We start from the raw sequence: 25454 nt of genomic DNA, 5'->3' as shown, positions 1-25454 counted from the left end.
TTTGTTCATTCGGATTTGATTATGTCATAACTCTATAATTCGAATTAGGTTTATCATTGTATGAACTGCATTGCTGATATTGATCCCAAAAAAGAAACAGTAAGTACAGTTAGTTCGTGAATAACCAACCATCGTACTGTAAAAATAAGATAGGTTTGATCTATGGTGATTGAGGGCCTCCTAAAAGGAATTTACCTTACTCGACGTATTAAATTTAATGGAAAAAATTTAGGCTAGAGAGCCGTGGGCTGAAGTATTCGTGGATGGAAAAAATCCACGAGTTTACCTGCACCAGCGAAGTATAAATTTAATATTGGATACTCTTATTAGGACGATAAAGATCGTGAAAATTACTCCCAAGATTAATTGGATGGTAAAAACAAGACAACTTAGTTAAAAAAAAATAAATGGATAATCCAATTCTTATATAAATCCAATTCTAGTTTTTAATGAAAAAAATGTATAAAATGATATAACTATTTTTTAATATTATTTTTATTATTATTCCATCTATATCTTCTGATTAAATTCTGGATCAATTAGGTGAGTTATAACAGTTTGGAAATTGCAGGTGTAACTATAATTTCATAATGGTTAGCATAAAATAATACAATGGAGAGTAATTGAATGTTTTTGATAAAAAAATTAAACTAGGAAGTCGTCTTAATAAGTCATCTTAATCATTTCAAAAACTAAAGAACGCCCGTTTAATTTTTGTATCTATTAAAGATTTTGATATTCTTCGCGACTAAAAAGGAAATTAGACGCTGGGATGCATTAAAAGATAAACTCTTTTTAAAAATAAATCGTTGCTTATTTCTATTTTTACTGGCCTACTCGGCTTCTTCTCCTTCTTCCTTCCTTCCTATCACTGTCCAGACGTGTTGAGCTGTTCTTTTTATTCGCATCTTCTGGTGCCCTTTGTCGTGCTCTTCTTATTGCGGGAAACAGCGCGGCAGCCTCTCTACCTCCTCCAACCTGTACTCGGTTCCCACACTCCGCTAGATCACGCCTCTGACCAATCCCCTGCTTCCTCCTTAAATCTCCGTCTTCTCCCTCGCTCAAAAATCCCTCCTTGGCTTTGCTAGCCCTGCCGGAGTTCGCCGCATTGCTGCCGGAAGCGTTTTTCTACCCGAATTCGCTTGGTTCTTGCCCGGAACCGGTCGGCGGCGCCGGATTTACTAAAAAGGCGGGATCTTGATTGCGGTTTAGAGGTGGTGTAAGTAATGGCTCCGCCGTTCGGTTGGTGGGATACCGAGGGCCAAAAGGGGACGCCGGTGATCGTCAAGATGGAAAACCCCAACTGGTCCATCTCTGAGATATCCTCCCTTGACGACGAAGACGACGACTACCAGTTCCCCGCTGCGTCCCCGGGGAAGAAAGGCGCGCGGGGGAAGAACGCAAAGCAGATCACCTGGGTGCTCCTTCTCAAGGCCCACCGCGCCGCGGGGTGCCTCACCCAGCTGGTATCTGGCGCCGTCGGGCTCGCGGCCGCCGTGCGCCGCCGGATCGCCTCCGGGCATACGGACTCTGACGCCGTCGCCTCCCCACAGGAGGAAAGCCCCGTGCTGCGCTCGCGGTTTTACTCCTTCATAAAGGCCTTCCTTTGGCTCTCCCTTGCCTTGCTCGTCTTCGAGGTCGTGGCGTACTTCAACGGCTGGCACTTGACCGCCGCCGAGATGCCGCGCCTGGTTCTCCCCTCATCCTTTGATTTCCAAGGACTCTTAATGTCGCTCTACGCCGGTTGGTTAAGCTTCCGGGTGGACTATATCGTGCCGCCGCTTCAGTTCCTCGCCGACGCCTGCGTCATTCTCTTCCTCATACAGAGTGCCGACCGCCTAATCCTCTGCCTCGGCTGCTTCTGGATCCGCTTCAAAGGGATAAAGCCAGTGCCCAAGAGCGCCACCGGCGACTCCAAGGATCTCGAGTCCGGCAGTGACGACTACTGCCCCATGGTTCTGATCCAGATACCAATGTGCAACGAGAAAGAGGTAAGCCATTGTTTGTGAGATTTGGGAAGCATTGCCCTAAATTTGCCGTCTTCTCAAACTGTTTCTTGCTATTTGTAGGTGTACCAGCAATCGATCGCTGCTGTGTGCAATTTGGACTGGCCAAGATCCAATATGCTGATTCAGGTGTTGGACGACTCCAGCGACCCCGCGACGCAGGTTTTGATCAGGGAGGAAGTGGAGAAGTGGAAGCAGGATGGTGCCCCGATCTTGTACCGCCACCGTGTGCTTCGCGATGGCTACAAAGCCGGCAATCTCAAGTCAGCGATGAATTGTAGCTACGTCAAGGATTATGAGTTCGTCACCATCTTCGATGCTGACTTCCAGCCGTCGCCGGACTTCTTGAAGCGCACCGTGCCTCATTTCAAGGTGCAATTTAAGATCTGATCGATTCATCATCAACACGCAGACTTAATTTCTCAGGAAGGAACTAAATTCATCAACTGTCGTGATTTACAGGACAACGAGGAGTTGGGATTGGTGCAGGCAAGATGGTCCTTCGTCAACAAAGATGAGAACTTGCTGACCAGGCTTCAGAACATTAACCTCTGCTTCCACTTTGAGGTGGAGCAGCAGGTGAACGGGGAGTTCCTCAACTTCTTTGGGTTCAACGGAACCGCCGGAGTTTGGAGGATCAAGGCACTGGAAGACGCAGGAGGGTGGCTGGAGAGGACGACAGTCGAGGACATGGACATTGCTGTCCGAGCTCACCTCAACGGATGGAAGTTCATATACCTCAACGACGTCGAGGTGCGACGAAAAGGATTTCTTTAAACTTACAGCATTGATCGTTCATCTATCTCACGATTGAATCATCTGTTCAGTGCCAATGTGAGTTGCCGGAGTCCTACGAGGCTTACAGGAAGCAGCAGCACCGGTGGCACTCCGGCCCTATGCAGCTATTCAGGCTTTGCTTGCCGGACGTTATCAAATCCGAGGTATAAATTCAGTCAAACAATTGAACTTGCCGATGTTCAAACAGTTAAACAAGCAATTTACATGTTGTTTTTTGATTTTCAGATTGGGTTCTGGAAGAAATCAAACTTGATATTTCTGTTCTTCCTGCTCCGGAAACTGATATTGCCATTCTATTCCTTCACGTTGTTCTGTATCATTCTCCCATTAACCATGTTCGTCCCGGAGGCAGAGCTCCCGTCATGGGTCGTCTGTTACATTCCGGCGACCATGTCCTTACTCAACATTCTCCCCGCCCCCAAATCCTTCCCTTTCATCGTCCCTTACCTTCTCTTCGAGAACACGATGTCCGTGACCAAGTTCAACGCGATGATCTCGGGTCTCTTCCAGCTCGGCAGCGCCTACGAGTGGGTGGTCACCAAGAAGTCCGGCCGCTCGTCGGAGGGTGATCTTACTTCTCTCACGAAGGATGAACCCAAGCAGCAACGAGGCTCCTCCATGCCCAACCTTGAATCCATTGCGAAGGAAGATCTCAAGCCCAAAAAGGAGTCGAAGCGCAGGCATAACAGGATCTACAGGAAGGAGTTAGCCCTCGCATTCCTTCTCTTAACTGCCGCCGCTCGCAGCTTGCTATCGGCCCAGGGCATCCACTTCTACTTTCTCATGTTCCAGGGGATCGCTTTTCTGCTCGTCGGTCTGGATTTGATAGGCGAACAGATCGACTGAGAATTGGTGTGAGTTGCTTTACAAGATCCAGATCGAATCTTAGTTCGGAGCAGCAAGAACACAGCTGAATGCTCCTTCAAGAGAGTTTCTGAAAACACTTTCCAATTAAAGATGTAGATAGTTTCAGTCTTGAGTTGTTCGGTGCCGGAATTCCTTCGAGTATCATTCATTTTATATCAAAATTTTGCTGTTGAGAAGGCAATTCCAGGTTACCTTTACAAAAGATTCAGTTTTTAATTTTTTTAAAGTGGAACCAATGATTTCTTTCATATCTTACTGATGTAGTTCTCATTGTTTGTCATTGTTCTTCGATCTGAGTAGACAAATATACAACTCCTTCAATTGACCTGCAACCTGGAGTTGAGATTTACTTAAAAAAAAAAAAAAATAAGGTGCTCATATTCTATGGGTGTAAATTGAGTCTGTCATGCCGATCGATCTCGACGGCATTCAGAACGAGGAATTATGTTTACAATCACAGCACCAACACTACCGTTCAACCATGAAAAACACGAACGGAGCGATCGAGAAAATTATATCCAAAAATCGAAAGAAAAACTTGAACGATTGAAATTTAGAGGCGTGCGTAACCCAGAAACTATGATACAGAAGTTTAGGGCCTTAAGCGCCTCCCATCCATTTGGGAGTCGAAGCATTAGACTGCGCCTTCGATTGCAGCAGCGAAGAGCAGGCGGATGATTCACCGACTCCATTACAAAATCAGAATAAAACAGAGAAAACAACTCGATCGAGCAGTCGAAGGCAAATCGAGTGGAGGCGACGAAGAAGAAGATGGCGACGACATGGTTACGATCTGGATTGCAATTCTCTTCGTGGTGCCATTTAAAGAGGCCAAGGAGGAAAACCTAACCCTAGATTCGGTTTAACAGGTTGTTTAGTTAGTTGGGGCGTAGCCAATTTAGCAGGCCGAATAAGATTAATTGGGCCTAGCAGATTGATGCGTCAGCAATCAATTCAAAATCAAATGACGAATCGAACCAATTAAATTTAACCGACCGATTAATTCCATCAACAATCAAATTTCAGTTTCCATTATCAATTAATTAATTAATTTGTAACGGATGACATTATCAATTGATTATTTATAAATAAAAGTCGACTATCAAGTTTCAGTTTAATTGATTTAGTCATTTTATAAATTTAAAATTAAAATCGAAACAAATAAATTTAAAAAATTAATAGAATTGATCATGAACTTATCTATAATAATACTCCCGTATGAATCATCGTCCCGCGGGAGCTTAGGTGACGTTTGATTTAGAGGTTTGAGAATGAGGGAATGGATTCATTCCCAAATCTTGTGTTTGGTTGATGGGAATGGAATCAAGATTTTGAAATGAAATCTAAAAATTTGGGTATGGATTAAACCCACCCCCTCCCTTGGTTTTGATGAAATGGAATAAAAATTAAGTTTTTGATGAAAATACTCTTAGTATATTTGTTCAATTTTTCTTTCATTTCACTCTCTCTCCTTGTTATCTCTCATCATACTTTCCCTCTCCTCATTATATCATCACATTTTCTCTCTCAACATACTTTATCTTTCCTTATTCTCTCTCATCACACATTCGCTACCATTTTCTCTATGTATTCTCTCTCATCACATACACTCTCTCATTATTTTCTCTCTCTTCATTTTTTCATCATACTTTCTCTCTCCATATTTTATCTCATCACACTTTCTCTCACTTCATTATCTTCCATCACACTCTCTCTCCTCATTCTCTCATATCATACATTCTCTACTATTTTCCCTTTGTATTCTTTCTCATCACACACACACTCTCTCTCATTATTTTCTCTTTCTTTATTCTTTCCTCATTTTTTTCATCATACTTTCTCTTCTCAATTTCTCTTACCATAATCTCTCTCCATATTTTCTCTCATCCTACTTTATCTCTCTTCATTCTATTCCATCACATTCTCTCTCCTCATTTTCTCTCATCACACTTTCTTTCTCTTCATTTTCTCTCATCACACTTTCTTTCTCATCATTTTTTCCCATCACACTTGCTCTCTCTTCATTTTTTCCATCATATTTTCTCTCTCATCATGTTTTCTCATCATACTTTCTCTTCTCGATCTCTCGCTTGCTCTCTCTTCATTTTTTCCTATCACTCTTTCTCTCTCAACACACTTTCTCTCTCATCATATTTTTTCTCTTCTCAATCTCTCCTATCACGCTTTCTCTCCTCATTTTTATCTCATCACACTTTCTCTCTCATCATATGTTTATCTCACATTCAACTTTATCTTCCATCTAATTTTTTCTCTTATTTTTCTCTAAGGATAAAAAAGGAAATTTAAGTTCATTCAAATTGAAAATATTCAACTAACCAAATATTATTTTTAGGAATGATATCCAAGCTCATACTCATTCCCATTCTATAATATTATGATACTCATTCCCATTCCAATTTTTTAGGATAGAATCAAACGTCATCTTAGTCTTTGTTTATAGTGTGTATACAGTAGTGCCAAAGACAATCCAGATTTGCCTCTTTATCATTTAATTTGCACAAGGTTTGATAGAGCTCTAGATGATGACATGACTAATTAACTCTGTGGCCATGGCGTGGACCATTGTGTTCTACCCTTGCTCACCGTCATACGACACACAATGTTAATGAAGAACTCACGTCCCTTGTAACCATGAGGGTGTCCATTTATTAGCTTCATCTCGTGCCTTGCATTCCGGAAACTGATTTATCATCGAATCACAAACAATTAAGCAATAATAATAATGATAAGAAACAATTGGCAGAGGTGCAAGGGATTAATTATTGTATTCTACTATTTATGGCCCTGTTACATGTTTGGAGTTTGTACTGAGCTTGAGGAAGTTTGCGCATCTTGCACAGTGATTCGGAGTAATCTAAGAAAGCAATTAAAAATAATGACTGGAATCGACAGGAATTTGCATCGTGCAGCTACTACGATGCAGAAGAAGATGCAGTGCAGTTTCTCGTCTGATGTCTTCGAAGATGATGTGCTCAATCGCAGTTCCGACCTCCCTTCGCTCGTGCTCGAATTGGGTCCATTCTTTCTTCGATTCGGAGAGATCACGATCTATCAACTCGGAGATGGTGATGTTTTCGTCACAACCAGGGAGGTTTTCTTCGAACTCTAGCATCCTGGAATTCTTCGTCTCTTCTGTTGACTCAGAACTCGAAGGTGATGTCGATTCTTCCTCGACTGCGTTAGGATTAACGGAATTATTAATCAACAGAGGAAACAAAAAGAAGAAGCAGAAGATCGAAACCTTCATGAGAATGCAGAGCAAGGACCGACACGGGGCTCCTCTCCTCCTTGTTCATCTCAGCATCGTCGGCGACAGCTGAAGAAGAGAGCCTGTGGAATTTTACACCGTGGCTGTTGCCCTTCGTCACCCTGTCAATGGCCGCAGCATGCCATCTCCAAGCTCTCTTGATCAGAAGCCTGATGGCCTCGGCTTTCTTCTTCCTCTTGAACCCGTAGTCGGAGAGCCTCTTCAGCCTTCTGCAAGCACTGCCAAACCAGCAAATGCACGCAGCAGAATTAACTGCTCTGTCTGAGTATCCATCATGCTCCAGGAGCTCTTGCTGATCTTCCAATAGCTCACACAGCCTTCTTCCATGTTGGCGCATTGACTCCGGAGGAACAGCATCCATGCAGATAGACAGAGAGCAGCTCGCAGCATTCCTTTTCAGTGAAAGCTGATTAATAAGGCAGAGGCAGAGACTGCCCAAATGGCCGAACCCGGACAAAGAGGAGGCTCGTCAAGCACCTGCTTGTCCCCACTTGGCTCTTGGATGGCAGCAGCAACCATGTGCCATGCCAAGACCCAGTGGAAAAGATTGAATTGATTTGGCGTAGGGAATTGTGTTTAGCATGCCTTCCCTACTCGAGGACTACAAGTAGTAGTAGTAGTAGTTCATCACTGAGCTCCTATCCTCTCCTCGTGGACGAGGACATGGACAGTCCAATCCATCCTGTTTTCAATCAGCCAATGTAGCTCCCACAGAGGCTACACGACAAGGGGAGCTGCACCTCGCTGGCTTGCACGGTCCCAACATGCTCAACAGATTGCTCGAGAAAGAATCCTATGTTCTTATTAGACCCTTCTCTGCTTCTCTATATCGGCACCGTCTCTGTTCTCTTGGCAAAATCTGGCTAGCTGAAGCTCCAAAAAGGCTAGAAGACTGAGATCTCTGTTTGGACTAACCGGAACGATGATCGCATCCCAGGAATCAAGTCGAAACGCAGAAGCGACAGCATACTGCTCAAACGGAAAGGATCTGCTCCTTGTGTGGCTCCGCCAGGCAGACGTATCTCGAGGCTTGTCGTGGGAAATGGGAATCAAGGCGACGGAATGCGGGTCCCAGATGATGTCACATGCTCGTCAAATCACGGACGGTGGATTTTGCCCGGGTTGCGCGTTTAGATTCGTGAGGGCGATAGCGTTTTAATGTTGCGACGGCGGTCAAAACCCTAGTTGGTTCGAGGACGAACGGAGTCGCTGCTCCGCTGCTCTCCGAGGGATGGTACCGCGGCATGCTCTCTTCTCCCTCAGGAGATGTGTGCATACCTTCGACGGCCTCGAGAGCATCGTCTACAAGCAGTCAACGGTCCGCCGTCCTTCGACGGTGGCTCGAAAGACCGTGTACCCACTCCGACACTCCTGCAGCCTCATAGGAACTGTGATTCTCGCTCCGCGGAAGTCGGACAGATGTCGTCCATTTGTTTACACTTTTCTGGAGGTGGAGGGGCCTTCTGTCAGTTCGACCCCTTCGAAATTCCAGTGAGATTCATGTTTTTTTTTTCTCATCCGTCTTGCGTTTTCTCCCTCAGTGCCGTTATTAATCGATGCGTACGGTAGGTTATGAAATCCAACGAAGATAGTTTTTTGGTCTATATTAATTTTTGATTTCACAAATGATGTTATTGACGCTGTGTAATTGGCAGATTTCAAGGTAACTTATGAGGATCATATATTACTTTTCTTTGATCCAAAAATCCTGCTCGCGGAGACTTTGCGCATGACCATGTGTTAGCCTAACGATGTTTATCGCTTAATTAAATTCAGGATGCCTATTTTTTTTGCCAGATAATAGTTAATTAGGGAATGAAACAGAAGCATGTGATTGAGCAGGACTAACTTGAATCAATTGCAATCTATCTGATAATTCTTTGGCGGATGTCAATTCGCTCTGTTCTAATGTTCATACCTGTAGTTCCTTCTGCAATCTGTTTTGATATGTCAACATGGGAACTCGTTTCACTCAAGATATATTTTTTAGTTTTGTACTTTGTTTCATCTTTATTGTTATATTCTTCAAAACTCAACTCAAAATCATAATTATGGAACTGATCTTGCAGGTTTACTTTTTTATTCAGTTTTAGCATGTAACACGCCATCTTCCCTTTTTATTAGTCTGGCAATGTGTGTGTATCTGCATAATGTTTGTAGTAGAAGACGTTATCTCAGCTACTTTCAACTGGTAATTCTGGAACAGGATATTACTGAACATGTTTGACCAGCTAGCAGAAATCTCTTTTAAACACTTAAAAGTAGACGATTTTATATATGTTCGCGGCGCTTTAAGTTCTTACGAGAAGCTCAATGTAAATGGACAGCTTGAAAATATGTACAAGGTACTGTATCGTTATCATTCCTTTTAATATTCCCTCTTTTTGTTTTCTTCTTAAGTACTTACAGGGCATATATCAGGAACACTTTTTTTTTTTTTGATGTTTTAGGAATTTGTTTAATCCTTTGCTGGCATGTCTGTTGATTCTCAATCCTCTTAAAATTTGAGAAGTATTAACTTTCTATATCTACAGTTCGTTCTTCATAATTGCTTATATTATCATGGCACATCTTCTTGATTAATTTGTTAATTGCTAAATGCTAAGTGCTAAATGATGCCTGTCTTAAATTGCTTTGGAGCTAATTTAATGTGCTTAAAGTACTAATTTTGGATTGTTTGATTGTACTGTATTCCATTTCCAAGTGCTTATCTTCCTCTATATACACTCAAAAGAGCTCCCTTTTACCATTGCTGAAGATTTGAATTTAATCTAATATTATAGACTCTTTCTTTGTCAGGTAGTTGTTGAAGATCTGAATTTCGTCCATCGTATTGGAGAAAATAAAAAGCCTACGAACCCCGACAAATTAATAAAAGAAGAATCCACAGCACCCATTTCCTGTATGTTTCTTCCTTTTTTAGAAAAAATGGTCTCACTGTTTTCCAGTGATAGAAGTCATAATAGTGCTGTACTTTTAAAAGGTGTCTGCCATATATCTAATATCTTTGTTTAATAACCATGGACATACAATTTTGTGCAGTTGACAGTGCAGAGGAAACAATGGATCGCCTGCGACTATGGCAGATATTCTTTGCAAATCCACATGAATGGTGGGACAATAGGGAGCATAAACTATATCCAACTTCACCCGATTTTAGACACAAGGACACTGCTAAGTGCCTGCGGCTCATGCCAAATGATCCTCCTTGGATACAAAGGCAGCTGCAACGGTATGACTCAAGTACAGCAACTCAATCTGACAAAGAAGATAGAAAATACTCAAAGGTGCGTCAGTGGGAAATACAGGATCTAGAATGAAGTTGTTGCTATGCAAGAATTGGTTTATCAACTCCTATTTGTTGAGCCAAAGGTTGATACTGATCGGCCTTCCATGATGGAGTGGGATTTGATTTACTATGCTGATAAAGAAAAGAAGTATGCTGCAGTTGTCGATTAGGCAAAAGGATATAAGTCTTGTTAGGTAACCATCCTATCTGTTAGAACAGTGGCTGTAAGTTGAAGCTGAATTAAACACTGAACAAAAGGAACATGACAATACATTTTCTCTGAGAGAGGCCAAATAGCTCATCTTATTCATGAGTATCAAGATGAACTCAGGATGATGCTATTTGTTTTTTTATAGGACCATGGAAGGACGTATCTGCATTGAATGTATAGTTTCATATAATATCAGCTCTATATGTTGATCCGTAACAAATGGTTTTGTAGTCAATTTTGTTGAATTTATTATTCTATATTCTTAATTGCTGAATTTTCATAGATGCCTATAAACTGACCAACGGAATGTTTGACCTGAAACTACAAAAACTTTGCTGATGACCTGATTGCACTTGGTGAGGCTCTACTTCTATCTCTACAAGAACTATGCAGAATAAGTGCTACATGCGATGGTAATGTCATCATTTTACTTCTAATTTTTCATTCAACTTATTTTTACTTTCACATTACCATTTTGTTTCAAATTTGCATTTTACCTTTATTTATTTCCTTGCAACTTCTCTGTGGATCATTTAGTGTTGGAGCTATATTTTTGAACTTGCTTTATCCAAATTAGGGTTCAATGGAATTGCAAAGTTCTAGCTATAAGTTATATCCTTATCCAATTACCAATGTCAACCAATTTGACAATTAATGTTCTATGTTGCCTAAATAGTGCAATCAAAGCCCCAACCTAAAGCATAATCCATAGGTGATATAATAAATAAATAAATAAATAAATATTTATATCTATAATGTAAGTCTATTCACAAGTTTTGGTGCCTAATGTTTTCCACATCTTTAGATGGATGATACTCTTCTTTTATAATACTTATAACATATATTATACATATAATTAGTCAATTTTAATTTGACAGTTTAAAAATTGACCAGCATAAATAACAAAAAGTGTGAGATAATTATAATCAGATATTTTAAAAAAATATTAATTATTTTTATTTATTTGATTCGGTCTTAATCAGATAATTAATTAAATTTGATTAATTCAATAATTATTCGGATTAATTGATTTTATATCCATTTTAGTGGTAACATTTTATCGATTTTGTTTGTCAAAATAAATTTGATTAGTTTAATTTCAATTTGTTCAAATTGATGGGTTGAATTCTCCCTCTTAGTCGTCGTACGCTTTCTAAAATCTAATAAAACTAAAATCAACTCTGATGTAGTTGAGTGAATTCAACGTCTGGTTGCACCTAACAATTGTAGGTGAGCGAAGTCATCACACGCATGACATTCAATTGCTTTCCTTTCTAGAGACAACCAAAATCTCTGAGCTCACATGAATGTTCTAGTTTGGATTCTCTGTCTCGAAATCTCTTTGTTTTCATGTCTCACTGTCGATCGGACAATTCAGATTATATTTTAAGATATCATGACATTTTAATATGTGTGCAATATCCTTGTGATGTACAAGGTATCCTTGAAATGTAATCTGGACCGTCCGATCGACAGTGAGACATGAGAACAGAGAGACTTCGAGACAGAGGATCCGAACTCTGACGGATTTCTCATTTTCTTTGGAAAATATTTGGATATGCAATTTTATTATGGTAAATTAGAGAAAAATATCCAATCACAATGTTAACTTTACATGTAATTTCCATGTCCAAAAAATTCTATTTCCACTCCCTGCATGTAAAGTATTACTTATTTCAGTTCCCTCATACAAATATTGTTACCTAAATTGTCTCTCAAATTTTGTAGGTACAACAAGTCCAAAATTGAATACAAAAAGTCCAAAAACGAGTATAATTTTTCTTAAAGTCAGCACTTTATATTAAAATCGAGTATATTTTCTATTAAAATTGTTCCTCTTATTTTTTAGGTATAAAAAGTCTAAACACAAGTATAATTTCTATTAAATTCAACACTTTACACTAGAATCCAACACTCTATGCTAGGATCGAGTATATTTTTTTATCGAAATTAACCCTCGTATTTTTCAGTATAAATAGTCTAAAAATAAGTATAATTCCTATTAAATTCAGCGCATTAAACAAAAATCGAGTATATTTTGAGATGAAAAAAAAATCGTACTCAATTTGATAGAAAATATACTAGATTCTGAGTTAATATACTCAATTTAAGAGGATTTATACTGATTTTTAAATTTTTTTGTACATAAAAATATCATGGGTAATTAGGTAAAGATGTTTGATTGGGGAGTGATCCGGCGGTTAGAACACGGGACCCCATAGCGAGGGGTCAACGCCACGTGGAAGTCAAAGGGCCAGGTGGTCGACCGGAGAAGGATGAGTCGGCTTCCCAACCGGCCGACCGATGAACATCCGATAGTAAAAGGCGCCCTGACAGGGATCGGGGGTTCCGGCGCTCGATTGAATAGTAACGAAGGGCCGGGCCGAGCGGACGTCATGATCGTCCGAAGACATAATGTAACACACTGCTAGTAGTCCCTACATAACATCTTACCGAAGATCTCCCCAGCATGCCAATGGAGAGAGAAGGCCGGACGTGATGTAAGTGCCGTCCGGCCAGGCGTAAGAAGAATGCCGGCCGGACGGACGCCCCGTCCCACCGGCCGGACGGACACCCCGTCCCGCCGGCCGGCCGGACGGACACCCCGTCCCGCCGGCCGGCCGGACGCCCCGGCCTGTGGTCGGTAGAGGAAGACAAGAACATCTTATGACAGCTGTCAAGTCCTATGGCTAGGCCATACTCCAAGTCTGACAACGAGGTGTTCTGTTGTCCCATCGAAGACGTGCTTCGACTGTAGCAGTATGGCGTCAGGTAAGCTTTCTGACAGACACATACCGAGATATGGGCTGCGGATACGTATGCGTCTCGGTGGACGTGCAGGAGCTCTTTCACCGCTCTATATAAAGAGCCTTATACTTCGCCGGAGGTACGCACGTTCAACACCTTTGGAGCCACTTCTTCCACGGTTAGCTTGCCTGACTTGAGCGTCGGAGGGTCGCCGCTGGGAATCCCTTCCCGGCCCGACTTCTTTGCAGGTTCGCCGGAGGTTCGTGCAACCAGTCGAGGATCCACGTCAGCAGCCGGGAAGCGCCATGTGCCGAGCGTCCGTTGATTCAGCATTCGGACAGGATCAGGGAGTAAAACAAAGATTTTCATGGATGACTGCATACAAAAATTTACTTATGAATAGGGACTGCATGCAAAATTAGTCATTTTATTATTACTAAATATATTTTTTATGCAATAAATTATATATTATATGTATAATTAGATATTTTTGTTCACTTTCTATGCTGCTGCCGAGAGAGAGAGAGAGAGGAGGAGGAGCCGGGGAAGCGGATCAATCTCAGCTGCTGGACGATTCACGGGGACGGCGCTTCTCTTTCCGGTGCAGAAGGTTCCGTACTTCCGTTGAGTAGCCGAATCGAGGGGGCGCTTGATCTGATCGGGCTCCGGTTGGAATCAGGAGGAAAGTTGATGCCAAACCCATGGATCGGTCTGCGCTAACGGTCGGTCCGGGGATGGACCTGCCGATAATGCACGACAGCGATAGATACGAGCTGGTGAAGGACATCGGGTCGGGGAACTTCGGGATCGCCGGGCTGATGAGGGATAAGCAGACCAAGGAGCTCGTCGCCGTCAAGTACATCGAGCGAGGCGAGAAGGTCGGTCGCCTGCTGATTCCGTACCCTTTTTATCTTTTAACAAATTCCTACCTTTGATGGATTTGCAGTTAGTTCTGTTGATTTAGAGAGTTGTGATACTTCCTTCCTCGTTGAATGCTATTTTTTTGGGGTAATTTGATGCTAAATGCACTAATTTCTGGCAAATTAGATCCTGGAGATTAGCAGTTGCAGTGTTTGAGAATTCTTTTCTATCTAGTTAATTATTCTGTTCAGGTGCTGCTACTTTGGTTAAAGTCGATTATCATTGTGTTTCATGTACCTTGTTGAATCTGGGTGATAGTGGTAGTAGTAGTAGTCTGCTTTCTGAGAATAGCAAACCTTCTGTTCTGTCCCTTTTCAATTAGCTCGTTCGAGGTGTAAGGATCATGTCATGATAGGTAAATTCTTCTTTTCTCTTTGCGCAAGTAGTTAGGGTTTTTCTTTCCGGGATATTTGTTTTTCTTCTTTTTGTAGGACTTGTAGGCTTGAGCTATATATAAAGAGCATTGTATTTAATCTTTAACTGCAAGGTCTAAATATCAAGTGCACACTGTCTTTGATTAAGTTATGTTTGATAGGTTTTAGAATTTACTTGACCAAGAAGCAGTGGTAGTATATTTACTGAAAAATGAAGAATGGTTTATGTATCACGGTCCTTTGTCACAATTTAACTTTCATTTTTCTCAATTTATGAAGAAGTCTTGGCCCTTAGGTTCATGAATCTTGATGGTATCAAGGAACTAACACTTGTATTATTGATACTCATTTGTGCTCGATTGCACAATCATTGTTAAACCATTTTGATTGTTCTCATATCATGTTGAAATCATTATATTCTTCACTCGCTATCACTATTCTTCTGTGCACAATCATTGTTTTTTAATTTAATTTTCTATTACATGATGTCCAAAGCATATAATTTTGTATCTTGTCGGGAACTCAACTGCTCTTCTGCACAAAGTCTCTTGAATAGTGACATGAGCTTGTCAGAGCAGGGACCGACACGGGGCTCCTCTCCTCCTTGTCCATCTCAGCCTCGTCGGCGACAGCTGAAGAAGAGAGCCTGTGGAATTTTACACAGTGGCTGTTGATCTTCGTCACCCTGTCAATGGCCGCAGCGTGCCATCTCCAAGCTCTCTTGATCAGAAGCCTGATGGCCTCGACTTTCTTCTTCCTCTTGAACCCGTAGTTGGAGAGCCTCTTCAGCCTTCTGCAAGCACTGCCAAACCAGCAAATGCACGCAGCAGAATTAACTGCTCTGTCTGAGTAGCCATCATGCTCCAGGAGCTCTTGCTGATCTTCCAATAGCTCACACAGCCTTCTTCCATGCTGGCGCATTGACTCCGGAGGAACAGCATCCATGCAGAAAGACAGAGGAGCTCGCAGCATTCCTTTTCAGTGAAAGCTGATTAATAAGGCAGAGGCAGAGACTGCCCAAATGGCCGAACCCGGACAAAGAGGAGGCTCGGCAAGCACCTGCTTGTCCCCACTTGGCTCTTGGATGGCAGCAGCAACCATGTGCCATGCCAAGACCCAGTGGAAAAGATTGAATTGATTTGGTGTAGGGAATTGTGTTTAGCATGCCTTCTCTACTCGAGGACTACAAGTAGTAGTAGTAGTTCATCACTGAGCTCCTATCCTCTCCTCGTGGACGAGGACATGGACAGTCCAATCCATCCTGTTTTCAATCAGCCAATGTAGCTCCCACAGAGGCTACACGACAAGGGGAGCTGCACCTCGCTGGCTTGCACGGTCCCAACATGCTCAACAGATTACTCGAGAAAGAATCCTATGTTCTTATGAGACCCTTCTCTGCTTCTCTATATCGGCACCGTCTCTGTTCTCTTGGCAAAATCTGGCTAGCTAAAGCTCCAAAAAGTCTAGAAGACTGAGTTCTCTGTTTGGACTAACCGGAACGATGATCGCATCCCAGGAATCAAGTCGAAACGCAGAAGCGACAGCCTACTGCTCAAACGGAAAGGATCTGCTCCTTGTGTGGCTCCGCCAGGCAGACGTATCTGGAGGCTTGTCGTGGGAATCAAGGCGACGGAATGCGGGTCCCAGATGACGTCACATGCTCGTCAAATTACGGACGGTGGATTTTGCCCGGTTTGCGCGTTTAGATTCGTGAGGGCGATAGCGTTTTAATGTCGCGACGGCGGTCAAAACCCTAGTTGGTTCGAGGACGAACGGAGTCGCTGCGAGTCGCTGCTCCGCTGCTCTCCGAGGGATGGTACCGCGGCATGCTCTCTTCTCCCTCAGGAGATGTCTACATGCCTTCGACGGCCGCGAGAGCATTGTCTACAAGCAGTCAATGTTCCGCCGTCCTTCGACGGTGCCTCGAGAGACCGTGTACCCACTCCGACGCTCCTGCAGCCTCATAGGAACTGTGATTCTCGCTCCGCGGAAGTCGGACGGTGTAGGGGCCGTTTACACTTTTCTGGAAGTGGAGGGGCCTTCTGTCAGTTCGACCCCTTCGAAATTCCAGTGAGATTCATGTTTTTTTTTTCTCATCCGTCTTGCGTTTTCCCCCTCGGTGCCGTTATTAATCAATGCGTACGGTAGGTTATGAAATCCAACGAAGATAGTTTTTTGGTCTATATTAATTTTTGATTTCACAAATGATGTTATTGACGCTGTGGAATTGGCAGATTTCAAGGTAACTTATGAGGATCATATATTACTTTTCTTTGATCCAAAAATCCTGCTCGCGGATACTTTGCGCATGCTGTCAGCGTAAACGATGTTTATCGCATAATTAAATTCAGGATGCCTATTTTTTTGCCAGATAATAGTTAATTAGGGAATGAAACAGAAGCATGTGATTGAGCAGGACTAACTTGAATCAATTGCAATCTATCTGATAATTCTTTGGCTGATGTCAATTCACTCTGTTCTAATGTTCATACCTGTAGTTCCTTCTGCAATCTGTTTTGATATGTCAACATGGGAACTCGTCCGACACAAGATATATTTTTTAGTTTTGTACTTTGTTTCAACTTTATTGTTATATTCTTCAAAACTCAACTCAAAATCATAATTATGGAACTGATCTTGCAGTTTTACTTTTTTATTCAGTTTTAGCATGTAACACGCCATCTTCCCTTTTTATTAGTCTGGCAATGTGTGTGTCTCTGCATTATGTTTGTAGTAGAAGACGTTATCTCAGCTACTTTCAACTGGTAATTCTGGAGCAGGATATTACTGAACATGTATGACCAGCTGGCAGAAATCTCTTTTAAACACTTAAAAGTAGACGATTTTATATATGTTCGCGGTCCTTTAAGTTCTTACGAGAAGCTCAATGTAAATGGACAGCTTGAAAATATGTACAAGGTACTGTATCGTTACCATTCCTTTTAATATTCCCTCTCTTTGTTTTCTTCTTAAGTTCTTACAGGACATATATCAGGAACACTTTTTTTCTTTTTTGATGTTTTAGGAATTTGTTTAATCCTTTGCTGGCATGTCTGTTGATTCTCAATCCTCTTAAAAGTTGAGAAGTACTAACTTTCTATATCTACAGTTCTTTCTTCATAATTGCTTATATTATCATGACACATCTTCTTGATTAATTTGTTAATTGCTAAATGCTAAGTGCTAAATGATGCCTGTCTAAAATTGCTTTGGAGCTAATTTAATGTGCTTTAAGTACTAATTTTGGATTGTTTGATTGTACTGTATTCCATTTCCAAGTGCTTATCTTCCTCTATATACACTCAAAAGAGCTCCCTTTTACCATTGTTGAAGATTTGAATTTAACCTAATATTATAGACTCTTTCTTTGTCAGGTAGTTGTTGAAGATCTGAATTTCGTCTATCGTATTGGAGAAAATAAAAAGCCTACGAAACCCGACAAATTAATAAAAGAAGAATCCACAGCACCCATTTCCTGTATGCTTCTTCCTTTTTTAGAAAAAATGGTCTCACTGTTTTCCAGTGATAATAGTCATAATAGTGCTGTACTTTTAAAAGGTGTCTGCCATATATCTAATATCTTTGTTTAATAACCATGGACATACATTTTTGTGCAGTTGACAGTGCAGAGGAAACAATGGATCGCCTCCGACTATGGCAGATATTCTTTGCAAATCCACATGAATGGTGGGACAATAGGGAGCATAAACTATATCCAACTTCACCCGATTTTAGACACAAGGACACTCATGAGTGCCTGCGGCTCATGCCAAATGATCCTCCTTGGATACAAAGGCAGCTGCAACGGTATGACTCAAGTACAGCAACTCAATCTGACAAAGAAGATAGAAAATACTCAAAGGTGCGTCAGTGGGAAATACAGGATCTAGAATGAAGTTGTTGCTATGCAAGAATTGGTTTATCAACTCCTATTTGTTGAGCCAAAGGTTGATACTGATCGGCCTTCCATGATGGAGTGGGATTTGATTTACTATGCTGATAAAGAAAAGAAGTATGCTGCAGTTGTCGATTAGGCAAAAGGATATAAGTCTTGTTAGGTAACCATCCTATCTGTTAGAACAGTGGCTGTAAGTTGAAGCTGAATTAAACACTGAACAAAAGGAACATGACAATACATTTTCTCTGAGAGAGGCCAAATAGCTCATCTTATTCATGAGATCAAGATGAACTCAGAATGATGCTATTTGTTTTTTTATAGGACCATGGAAGGAAGTATCTGCATTGAATGTATAGTTTCATATAATATCAGCTCTATATGTTGATCCGTAACAAATGGTTTTGTAGTCAATTTTGTTCAATTTATTATTCTTTATTCTTAATTGCTGAATTTTCATAGATGCCTATAAGCTGACGAACGGAATGTTTGACCTGAAACTACAAAAACTTTGCTGATGACCTGATTGCACTTGGTGAGGCTCTACTTCTATCTCTACAAGAACTATGCAGAATAAGTGCTACATGCGATGGTAATGTCATCATTTTACTTCTAATTTTTCATTCAACTTATTTTTACTTTCACATTACCATTTTGTTTCAAATTTGCATTTTACCTTTATTTATTTCCTTGCAACTTCTCTGTGGATCATTTAGTGTTGGAGCTATATTTTTGAACTTGCTTTATCCAAATTAGGGTTCAATGGAATAGCAAAGTTCTAGCTATAAGTTATATCCTTATCCAATTACCAATGTCAACCAATTTGACAATTAATGCTCTATGTTGCCTAAATAGTGCAATCAAAGCCCCAACCTAAAGCATAATCCATAGGTGATATAATAAATAAATAAATAAATATTTATATCAATAATGTAAGTCTATTCACAAGTTTAGGTGCCTAATGTTTTCCACATCTTTAGATGGATGACTCTTCTTTTATAATACTTTTAACATTTATTATACATATAATTAGTCAATTTTAATTTGACAGTTTAAAAATTGACTAACAGAAATCACAAAAAGTGTGAGATAATTAAAATCAGATATTAAAAAAAATATTAATTATTTTGATTTATTTGATTCGGTCTTAATCAGATAATTAATTAAATTTGAATAATTCATTAATTATTCGGATTAATTGATTTTATATCCATTTTAGTGGTAAAATTTTATCGATTTTGTTTGTCAAAATAAATTTGATTAGTTTAATTTCAATTTGTTCAAATTGATGGGTTGAATTCTCACTCTTAGTCGTCGTACGCTTTCTAAAAACTAATAAAACTAAAATCAACTCTGATGTCTCAATCTCGGCCAATTGTAGGTGAGTGAATTCAACGTCTGGTTGCACCTAACAATTGTAGGTGAGCGAAGTCATCACACGCATGACATTCAATTGCTTTCCTTTCTAGAGGCAACTAAAATCTCTGAGCTCACATGAATGCTCACGCGATTTGGAGGGAGCTGCGTCACGTGCTTTCCTTCAGCTCCACATCAATGCTCAGGTGATTTAGGGTGACGTGTCACGTGCTTTGTCTGAATTTATGGATGGGAAAAATAAAGTTTCAAATTTATCATCAAATCTGTTTTTTTTTTGAAGGAGCTTGGGCGGCACTTGCTGCAAACTACGCAACAAAGAAGGGTGTTTTTGTAAATTTGCGCATCGAGAGTCGAGACAGAAGGACGCAACGAAATATCTCGTTGACTCGCTTTTTATCGCATTGCCACGCAACACCGCTCGTACTTATCTTAAAGCATGATTTTTATTTTTTAAAAAAGAGATTTTTTGCACACCCCCCAAAAAAATCTTATTTAATTTACTGACGGATTTCTCATTTTATTTGGAAAATGTTTGGATATGCAATTTTATTATTACTAAATATATTTTTTATTCTTTATCCACTAAATTATATATTATATGTATAATTAGATATTTTTGTTCACTTTATATGTTGTTGCCGAGAGAGAGAGAGAGAGAGAGAGAGAGAGGAGGAGCCGGGGAAGCGGATCAATCTCAGCTGCTGAACGATTCACGGGGACGGCGCTTCTCTTTCCGGTGCAGAAGGTTCCGTTGAGTAGCCGAATCGAGGGGGCGCTTGATCTGATCGGGTTCCGGTTGGAATCAGGAGGAAAGTTGATGCGAAACCCATGGATCGGTCTGCGCTAACGGTCGGTCCGGGGATGGACCTGCCGATAATGCACGACAGCGATAGGTACGAGCTGGTGAAGGACATCGGGTCGGGGAACTTCGGGATCGCCAGGCTGATGAGGGATAAGCAGACCAAGGAGCTCGTCGCCGTCAAGTACATCGAGAGAGGCGAGAAGGTCGGTCGCCTGCTGATTCCGTACCCTTTTTATCTTTTAACAAATTCCTACCTTTGATGGATTTGCAGTTAGTTCTGTTGATTTAGAGAGTTGTGATACTTCCTTCCTCGTTGAATGCTATTTTTTTGGGGTAATTTGATGCTAAATGCACTAATTTCTGGCAAATTAGATCCTGGAGATTAGCAGTTGCAGTGTTTGAAGATTCTTTTCTATCTAGTTAATTATTCTGTTCAGGTGCTGCTACTTTGGTTAAAGTTGAGTATCGAAGTGTTTCATGTATCTTGTTGAATCTGGTTGATAGTGGTAGTAGTAGTAGTCTGCTTTCTGAGAATAGCAAACCTTCTGTTCTGTACCCTTTCAATTAGCTCGTTCGAGGTGGTAGGATCATGTCATGATAGGTAAATTCTTCTTTTCTCTTTTCGCAAGTAGTTAGGGTTTTTCTTTCCGGGATATTTGTTTTTCTTCTTTTTGTAGGACTTGTAGGCTTGAGTTATATATAAAGAGCATTGTATTTAATCTTTAGCTGCAAGGTCTAAATATCAAGTGTACTGTCTTTGATTAAGTTATGTTTGATAGGTTTTAGAATTTACTAGACCAAGAAGCAGTGGTAGTATATTTTCTGAAAAACAAAGAATGGTTTATGTATCACGGTCCTTTGTCACAATTTAACTTTCATTTTCTCAATTTATGAAGAAGTCTTGGCCCTTAGGTTCATGAATCTTGATGGTATCAAGGGTGTAACACTTGTATTATTGATACTCATTTGTGCTCGATTGCACAATCATTGTTAAACCATTTTGATTGTTCTCATATCATGTTGAAATCATTATATTCTTCGCTCACTATCACTATTCTTCTGTGCACAATCATTGTTTTTTAATTTAATTTTCTATTACATGATGTCCAAAGCATATAATTTTGTATCTTGTTGGGAACTCAACTGCTCTTCTGCACAAAGTCTCTTGAATAGTGACATGAGCTTGTTTTCATCTTTGAAGAATACCAAGGCTTGTATTTTTCTGAATCTCTTTATAGATGTATAAATCAATTTCTTAAGTGATTTATTGCCTAATAGATGGTGGTCAAATGAGATGGACAGTTAGATTGGTTTGTAGTTTTGGCACGATCACTTCATTTTGGTTTGTAGCAATAGCCCTTCCATTCCTATTGTATTGATATCATGAAAATCCCTAAAATTACAATTACACATTCCTGAATTTTATGGGAATAGTGATTTCTTCATTTAGTTGCAAAATGAACTAGAGAGTTGTTGTTATCCCTAGAATTATTACTTTCTCACTCTGGTTCAGTAATTATTATTCTTTCTCAATCCTTCGTAGCTAATCCTTGAATAAAGTCTAAGAATATTTATCCTTATATGTTGAAATTCTTATTACATGAACCACAGGAGTATTTATCCCTATTATGTTCCTACTTTATTCATCTCCTAAGAATAAGTATCATATTGCTTGTCAATTCCATTAAGAAATTTCTTTTTGTCAAGTTTTTTGCTATATGCTTGATTATTAGCTAAATCATGGTGTGATTTCAATTACATACATAACAAACACATTTTTATGCTGCCTTGGTTACAATTTTTTTTTTCCTTTGTGCAGATAGATGAAAATGTTAAAAGAGAGATAATTAACCATCGGTTGTTGAGGCATCCTAATATCATCAGATTCAGAGAGGTAAGTTTATATTTTAGATTATAAAATTCTTTCTTTTGGAGGAAATCTAACTCTTCATTAGTTTTCTCTTCTCCAAATATCCTCAGGTTATTTTAACTCCAACCCATCTCGCTATTGTAATGGAATATGCTTCCGGTGGTGAGCTTTTTGAACGTATTTGTGACGCGGGGCGCTTCAGTGAGGATGAGGTTCTATTTCATCATATTTTTGTAGTTTCGTATATTATACTTCATCATGAATTGGTCCCAATTTCATTTTTCTTGAAGGCACGGTTCTTCTTCCAGCAACTTATATCTGGAGTAAGCTATTGTCATTCAATGGTATGTTAATGAAACTATTGTTGAATTCAATATATGCATTATCAGCCCTAACTGTTTTTTTAATCTTTTATTTTCTAGCAAGTATGTCACCGGGATTTGAAGCTTGAGAACACTTTGTTAGATGGAAGTCATGCACCTCGTCTAAAGATATGTGATTTTGGATATTCAAAGGTACAAATCAGTATTAGGTTATTTTTTTATAGGATTAGTTTCTCAAACAAGGGACTATATCTTCTCTAAAGATATGTGATTTTGGATATTCAAAGGTACTGGATATTCAAAGGTACAAATCAGTATTAGGTTATTTTTTTATAGGATTAGTTTCTCAAACAAGGGACTATATCTTCACTCAGTAGCCAATATTCTGTATTTCAGTCATCGGTTCTGCATTCACAACCAAAGTCAACTGTGGGTACTCCTGCATATATCGCTCCCGAAGTGCTACTCAAGAAAGAATATGATGGCAAGGCAAGTTATATATATACTTGTATATAATTTGTCATGACTGTATTTTAGTTTTATGCTAAATAAACTAATGAATGCCTCAACTATTTGGATCTTATCCCTCCATTAATCTCCTCTAATGAAAAAGATATATCACTTATAATATTCAGATCGATAATTATGTTTTATTATATAAACTAAAATTCTATTAGATTAACTTCTATCCTTTATACTTTTCACTCTAATTGATTCAAATTGTCTAGCTAGAGAATTGAGTTTATATGTTTTTTTGTTAGCCTTAAATGTACTTAAAAAATGCCTAATTCTACATTGTTTTTGCTACCTACATTCAGTGCATGATGAAAGCATTCAAATCAAGTAGTTGAATAAGTAAATTGCAATTCATCACCAGAAAGTTCTCTAATATATCCTCCTGTTTTATAGACGTATTATTATGTCGCTATGAATTCAGACCCTTGGGCTTGCAAATAGGAATGCTGCTATTTTTAGATCATCATGTCATGAACTCTTTCAAGAATCTAGTGTCGTCCATCCCTAAATCTCTCAATAGACTTTATTGACAGTGATATTTCGTCAGAAAATTTTGTTTTATTCCTTGAGGTTGAACCATGTTAAAGAGAGAACCGCCTTAAGCAACTTCTTAGAAGCTCTGATCCATATGTTTGCAGCCTTGTAATAGGAAGCATTAAACATCTTATTCTGCTTAATGATCGGAATACTGATTCTCTCTCATTGTAGTGATATTTTTATAGGACTGATAGCTCTATAAAATCGCAAGATTGAAATCTTGCAGTTATTACAAAGTAAAATTTCAACTTAAGTTTGTGGTTATACTTATTGCTAAGCATAATAGTTTTCCTTTTTTAATAAGAAAAAAATATCAGCGCATAAAGATAAACAAATTTGCAGTGTTGAAGGTGCCACATTTCTCGGTTTAATATCTCATGTTTCATAAGTTGTTACTTGGGAGCTAATGTTTTGTCCTTTGTTTACTTGGTGACTTGAGTTGTGTCACCTCTTTGTTAGTTTAATCCCTCAATTCTAACTTCTACAATCTTCATAACATCTTGACGACTTTCTGTAGATAGCGGATGTTTGGTCTTGTGGAGTTACTCTATACGTAATGTTGGTTGGGGCATATCCCTTTGAGGATCCAGACGAGCCTAAAAATTTCCGAAAGACGATACAGGTAAAATTTGTTTACATGTTCCTACATGGATACAGGTAAAATTTGTTTACATGTTCCTACATGGATATTTCATTTGCATCATCAAACTTAATCACGATCCGTTGCAGCGTATATTGAGTGTACAATATTCGATTCCAGACTACATTCACATATCGCCGGAATGCCAACACTTGATCTCAAGGATTTTTGTTGCCAATCCTGCCTCGGTAAGTTCTTTCGTGACCGTAATTAGTTTGGAACGCAAGCTATGAATGTTCTTCGCATTCTTGACGATCACTAATCATCCATCAGAGAATAACAATTCCTGAGATATGCAACCACGAGTGGTTCCTTAAGAACCTTCCAACAGACCTGATGGACGAGAACACAATGAGCAGCCAGTACGAGGAGCCCGACCAACCAATGCAAAGCAGCGATGCAATAATGCAGATCTTAGCTGAAGCTACAATCCCTGCAGCCGGTACCAGTGGGCTAAACCAGCACCTGATTGGCAGTCTTGATCTTGACGACGATGATATGGAGGACTTCGACTCTGATCTTGACGTCGACATCGAGAGCAGTGGAGAGATGATCTACGCCATGTAAAAAATTTGGTTGCACTGTGACACTTGAAGAAGTCCATCAGAGCTAAAATTGGGCAATAAGATGCATGTTTGGGTCTTTTTGCAATGAGTGAAATGTCCGTTAGTTTTCCCGTAGGATGTCAAGGGACAATGTATTAAGACAGTAGTGTTACACAACCTAGATTTCTATGTGCTGGGAATTGTTTGTTTACTACCATGGTTGCTTAGTATCGTAAGTACTGTAATATATCAAATATAAACTACTTTGTTACCCCTCCAGTGTTGATCATTTTGGGCAGTGGTTTTTGTTTGTTTCCAATCAAACTATTATGTAAGAAACTATGGAACCATACTTGCTAAAAGAAATTGTACGAGAACAAGATGGAATATAGGCTGAAAAAAGGGACTTTAATAAAGCGAGATATAACTTCTTGTGTCTGCTATTT

General features: G+C 39.8%; 5 protein-coding genes and 1 non-coding gene across 7 annotated transcripts; 4 read left to right on the top strand and 2 right to left on the bottom strand.

The window, feature by feature from the left end:
• The first annotated feature begins 904 nt into the window (after positions 1-904).
• On the top strand, positions 905-3919 carry LOC121989644 (probable xyloglucan glycosyltransferase 9). Its single transcript, XM_042543812.1, has 5 exons — positions 905-1991; positions 2070-2378; positions 2469-2759; positions 2834-2947; positions 3030-3919. Exons 1-5 carry the CDS (start codon positions 1227-1229, stop codon positions 3648-3650), a joined length of 2100 nt encoding a protein of 699 aa, XP_042399746.1. The 5' UTR covers positions 905-1226; the 3' UTR covers positions 3651-3919.
• A 122-nt stretch (positions 3920-4041) lies between these two features.
• On the bottom strand, positions 4042-4137 carry LOC121993473. Its single transcript, XR_006115314.1, has one exon. It is a non-coding gene; the product is annotated as a small nucleolar RNA snoR8a (small nucleolar RNA).
• A 2332-nt stretch (positions 4138-6469) lies between these two features.
• LOC121989643 lies at positions 6470-7438 on the bottom strand. Its single transcript, XM_042543811.1, has 2 exons — positions 6934-7438; positions 6470-6866 (listed from the first exon to the last, which is right to left on the bottom strand). Exons 1-2 carry the CDS (start codon positions 7319-7321, stop codon positions 6559-6561), a joined length of 696 nt encoding a protein of 231 aa, XP_042399745.1. The 5' UTR covers positions 7322-7438; the 3' UTR covers positions 6470-6558.
• A 385-nt stretch (positions 7439-7823) lies between these two features.
• LOC121989642 (protein OSB1, mitochondrial-like) lies at positions 7824-10726 on the top strand. The gene is made up of 4 exons (XM_042543810.1): positions 7824-8451; positions 9167-9305; positions 9760-9862; positions 10003-10726. Exons 1-4 carry the CDS (start codon positions 8192-8194, stop codon positions 10278-10280), a joined length of 780 nt encoding a protein of 259 aa, XP_042399744.1. The 5' UTR covers positions 7824-8191; the 3' UTR covers positions 10281-10726.
• Positions 10727-13697: 2971 nt separating this feature from the next.
• LOC121989640 (protein OSB1, mitochondrial-like) lies at positions 13698-18843 on the top strand. Of its 2 annotated transcripts, XM_042543805.1 has the most exons (5): positions 13698-14086; positions 15082-16573; positions 17284-17422; positions 17878-17980; positions 18121-18843. In XM_042543805.1, exons 2-5 carry the CDS (start codon positions 16317-16319, stop codon positions 18396-18398), a joined length of 777 nt encoding a protein of 258 aa, XP_042399739.1. In that variant the 5' UTR covers positions 13698-14086; positions 15082-16316; the 3' UTR covers positions 18399-18843. The 2 variants fall into 2 exon arrangements, with proteins under 2 accessions (XP_042399739.1, XP_042399740.1); XM_042543806.1 differs by lacking the exons at positions 15082-16573; positions 17284-17422.
• Positions 18844-20271: 1428 nt separating this feature from the next.
• Positions 20272-25279, top strand: LOC121989639 (serine/threonine-protein kinase SAPK10-like). The gene is made up of 9 exons (XM_042543803.1): positions 20272-20780; positions 22397-22471; positions 22558-22659; positions 22738-22791; positions 22870-22962; positions 23167-23259; positions 24341-24445; positions 24553-24651; positions 24737-25279. The coding sequence occupies exons 1-9, from the start codon at positions 20604-20606 to the stop codon at positions 25028-25030; spliced, it is 1092 nt and encodes a 363-aa protein (XP_042399737.1). The 5' UTR covers positions 20272-20603; the 3' UTR covers positions 25031-25279.
• The last annotated feature ends 175 nt before the right edge of the window (positions 25280-25454 follow it).

Source organism: Zingiber officinale, chromosome 6B, assembly GCF_018446385.1.
Source record: "Zingiber officinale cultivar Zhangliang chromosome 6B, Zo_v1.1, whole genome shotgun sequence".
Taxonomy (NCBI): domain Eukaryota; kingdom Viridiplantae; phylum Streptophyta; class Magnoliopsida; order Zingiberales; family Zingiberaceae; genus Zingiber; species Zingiber officinale.
This window is presented reverse-complemented; position numbering and strand designations above follow the sequence as displayed.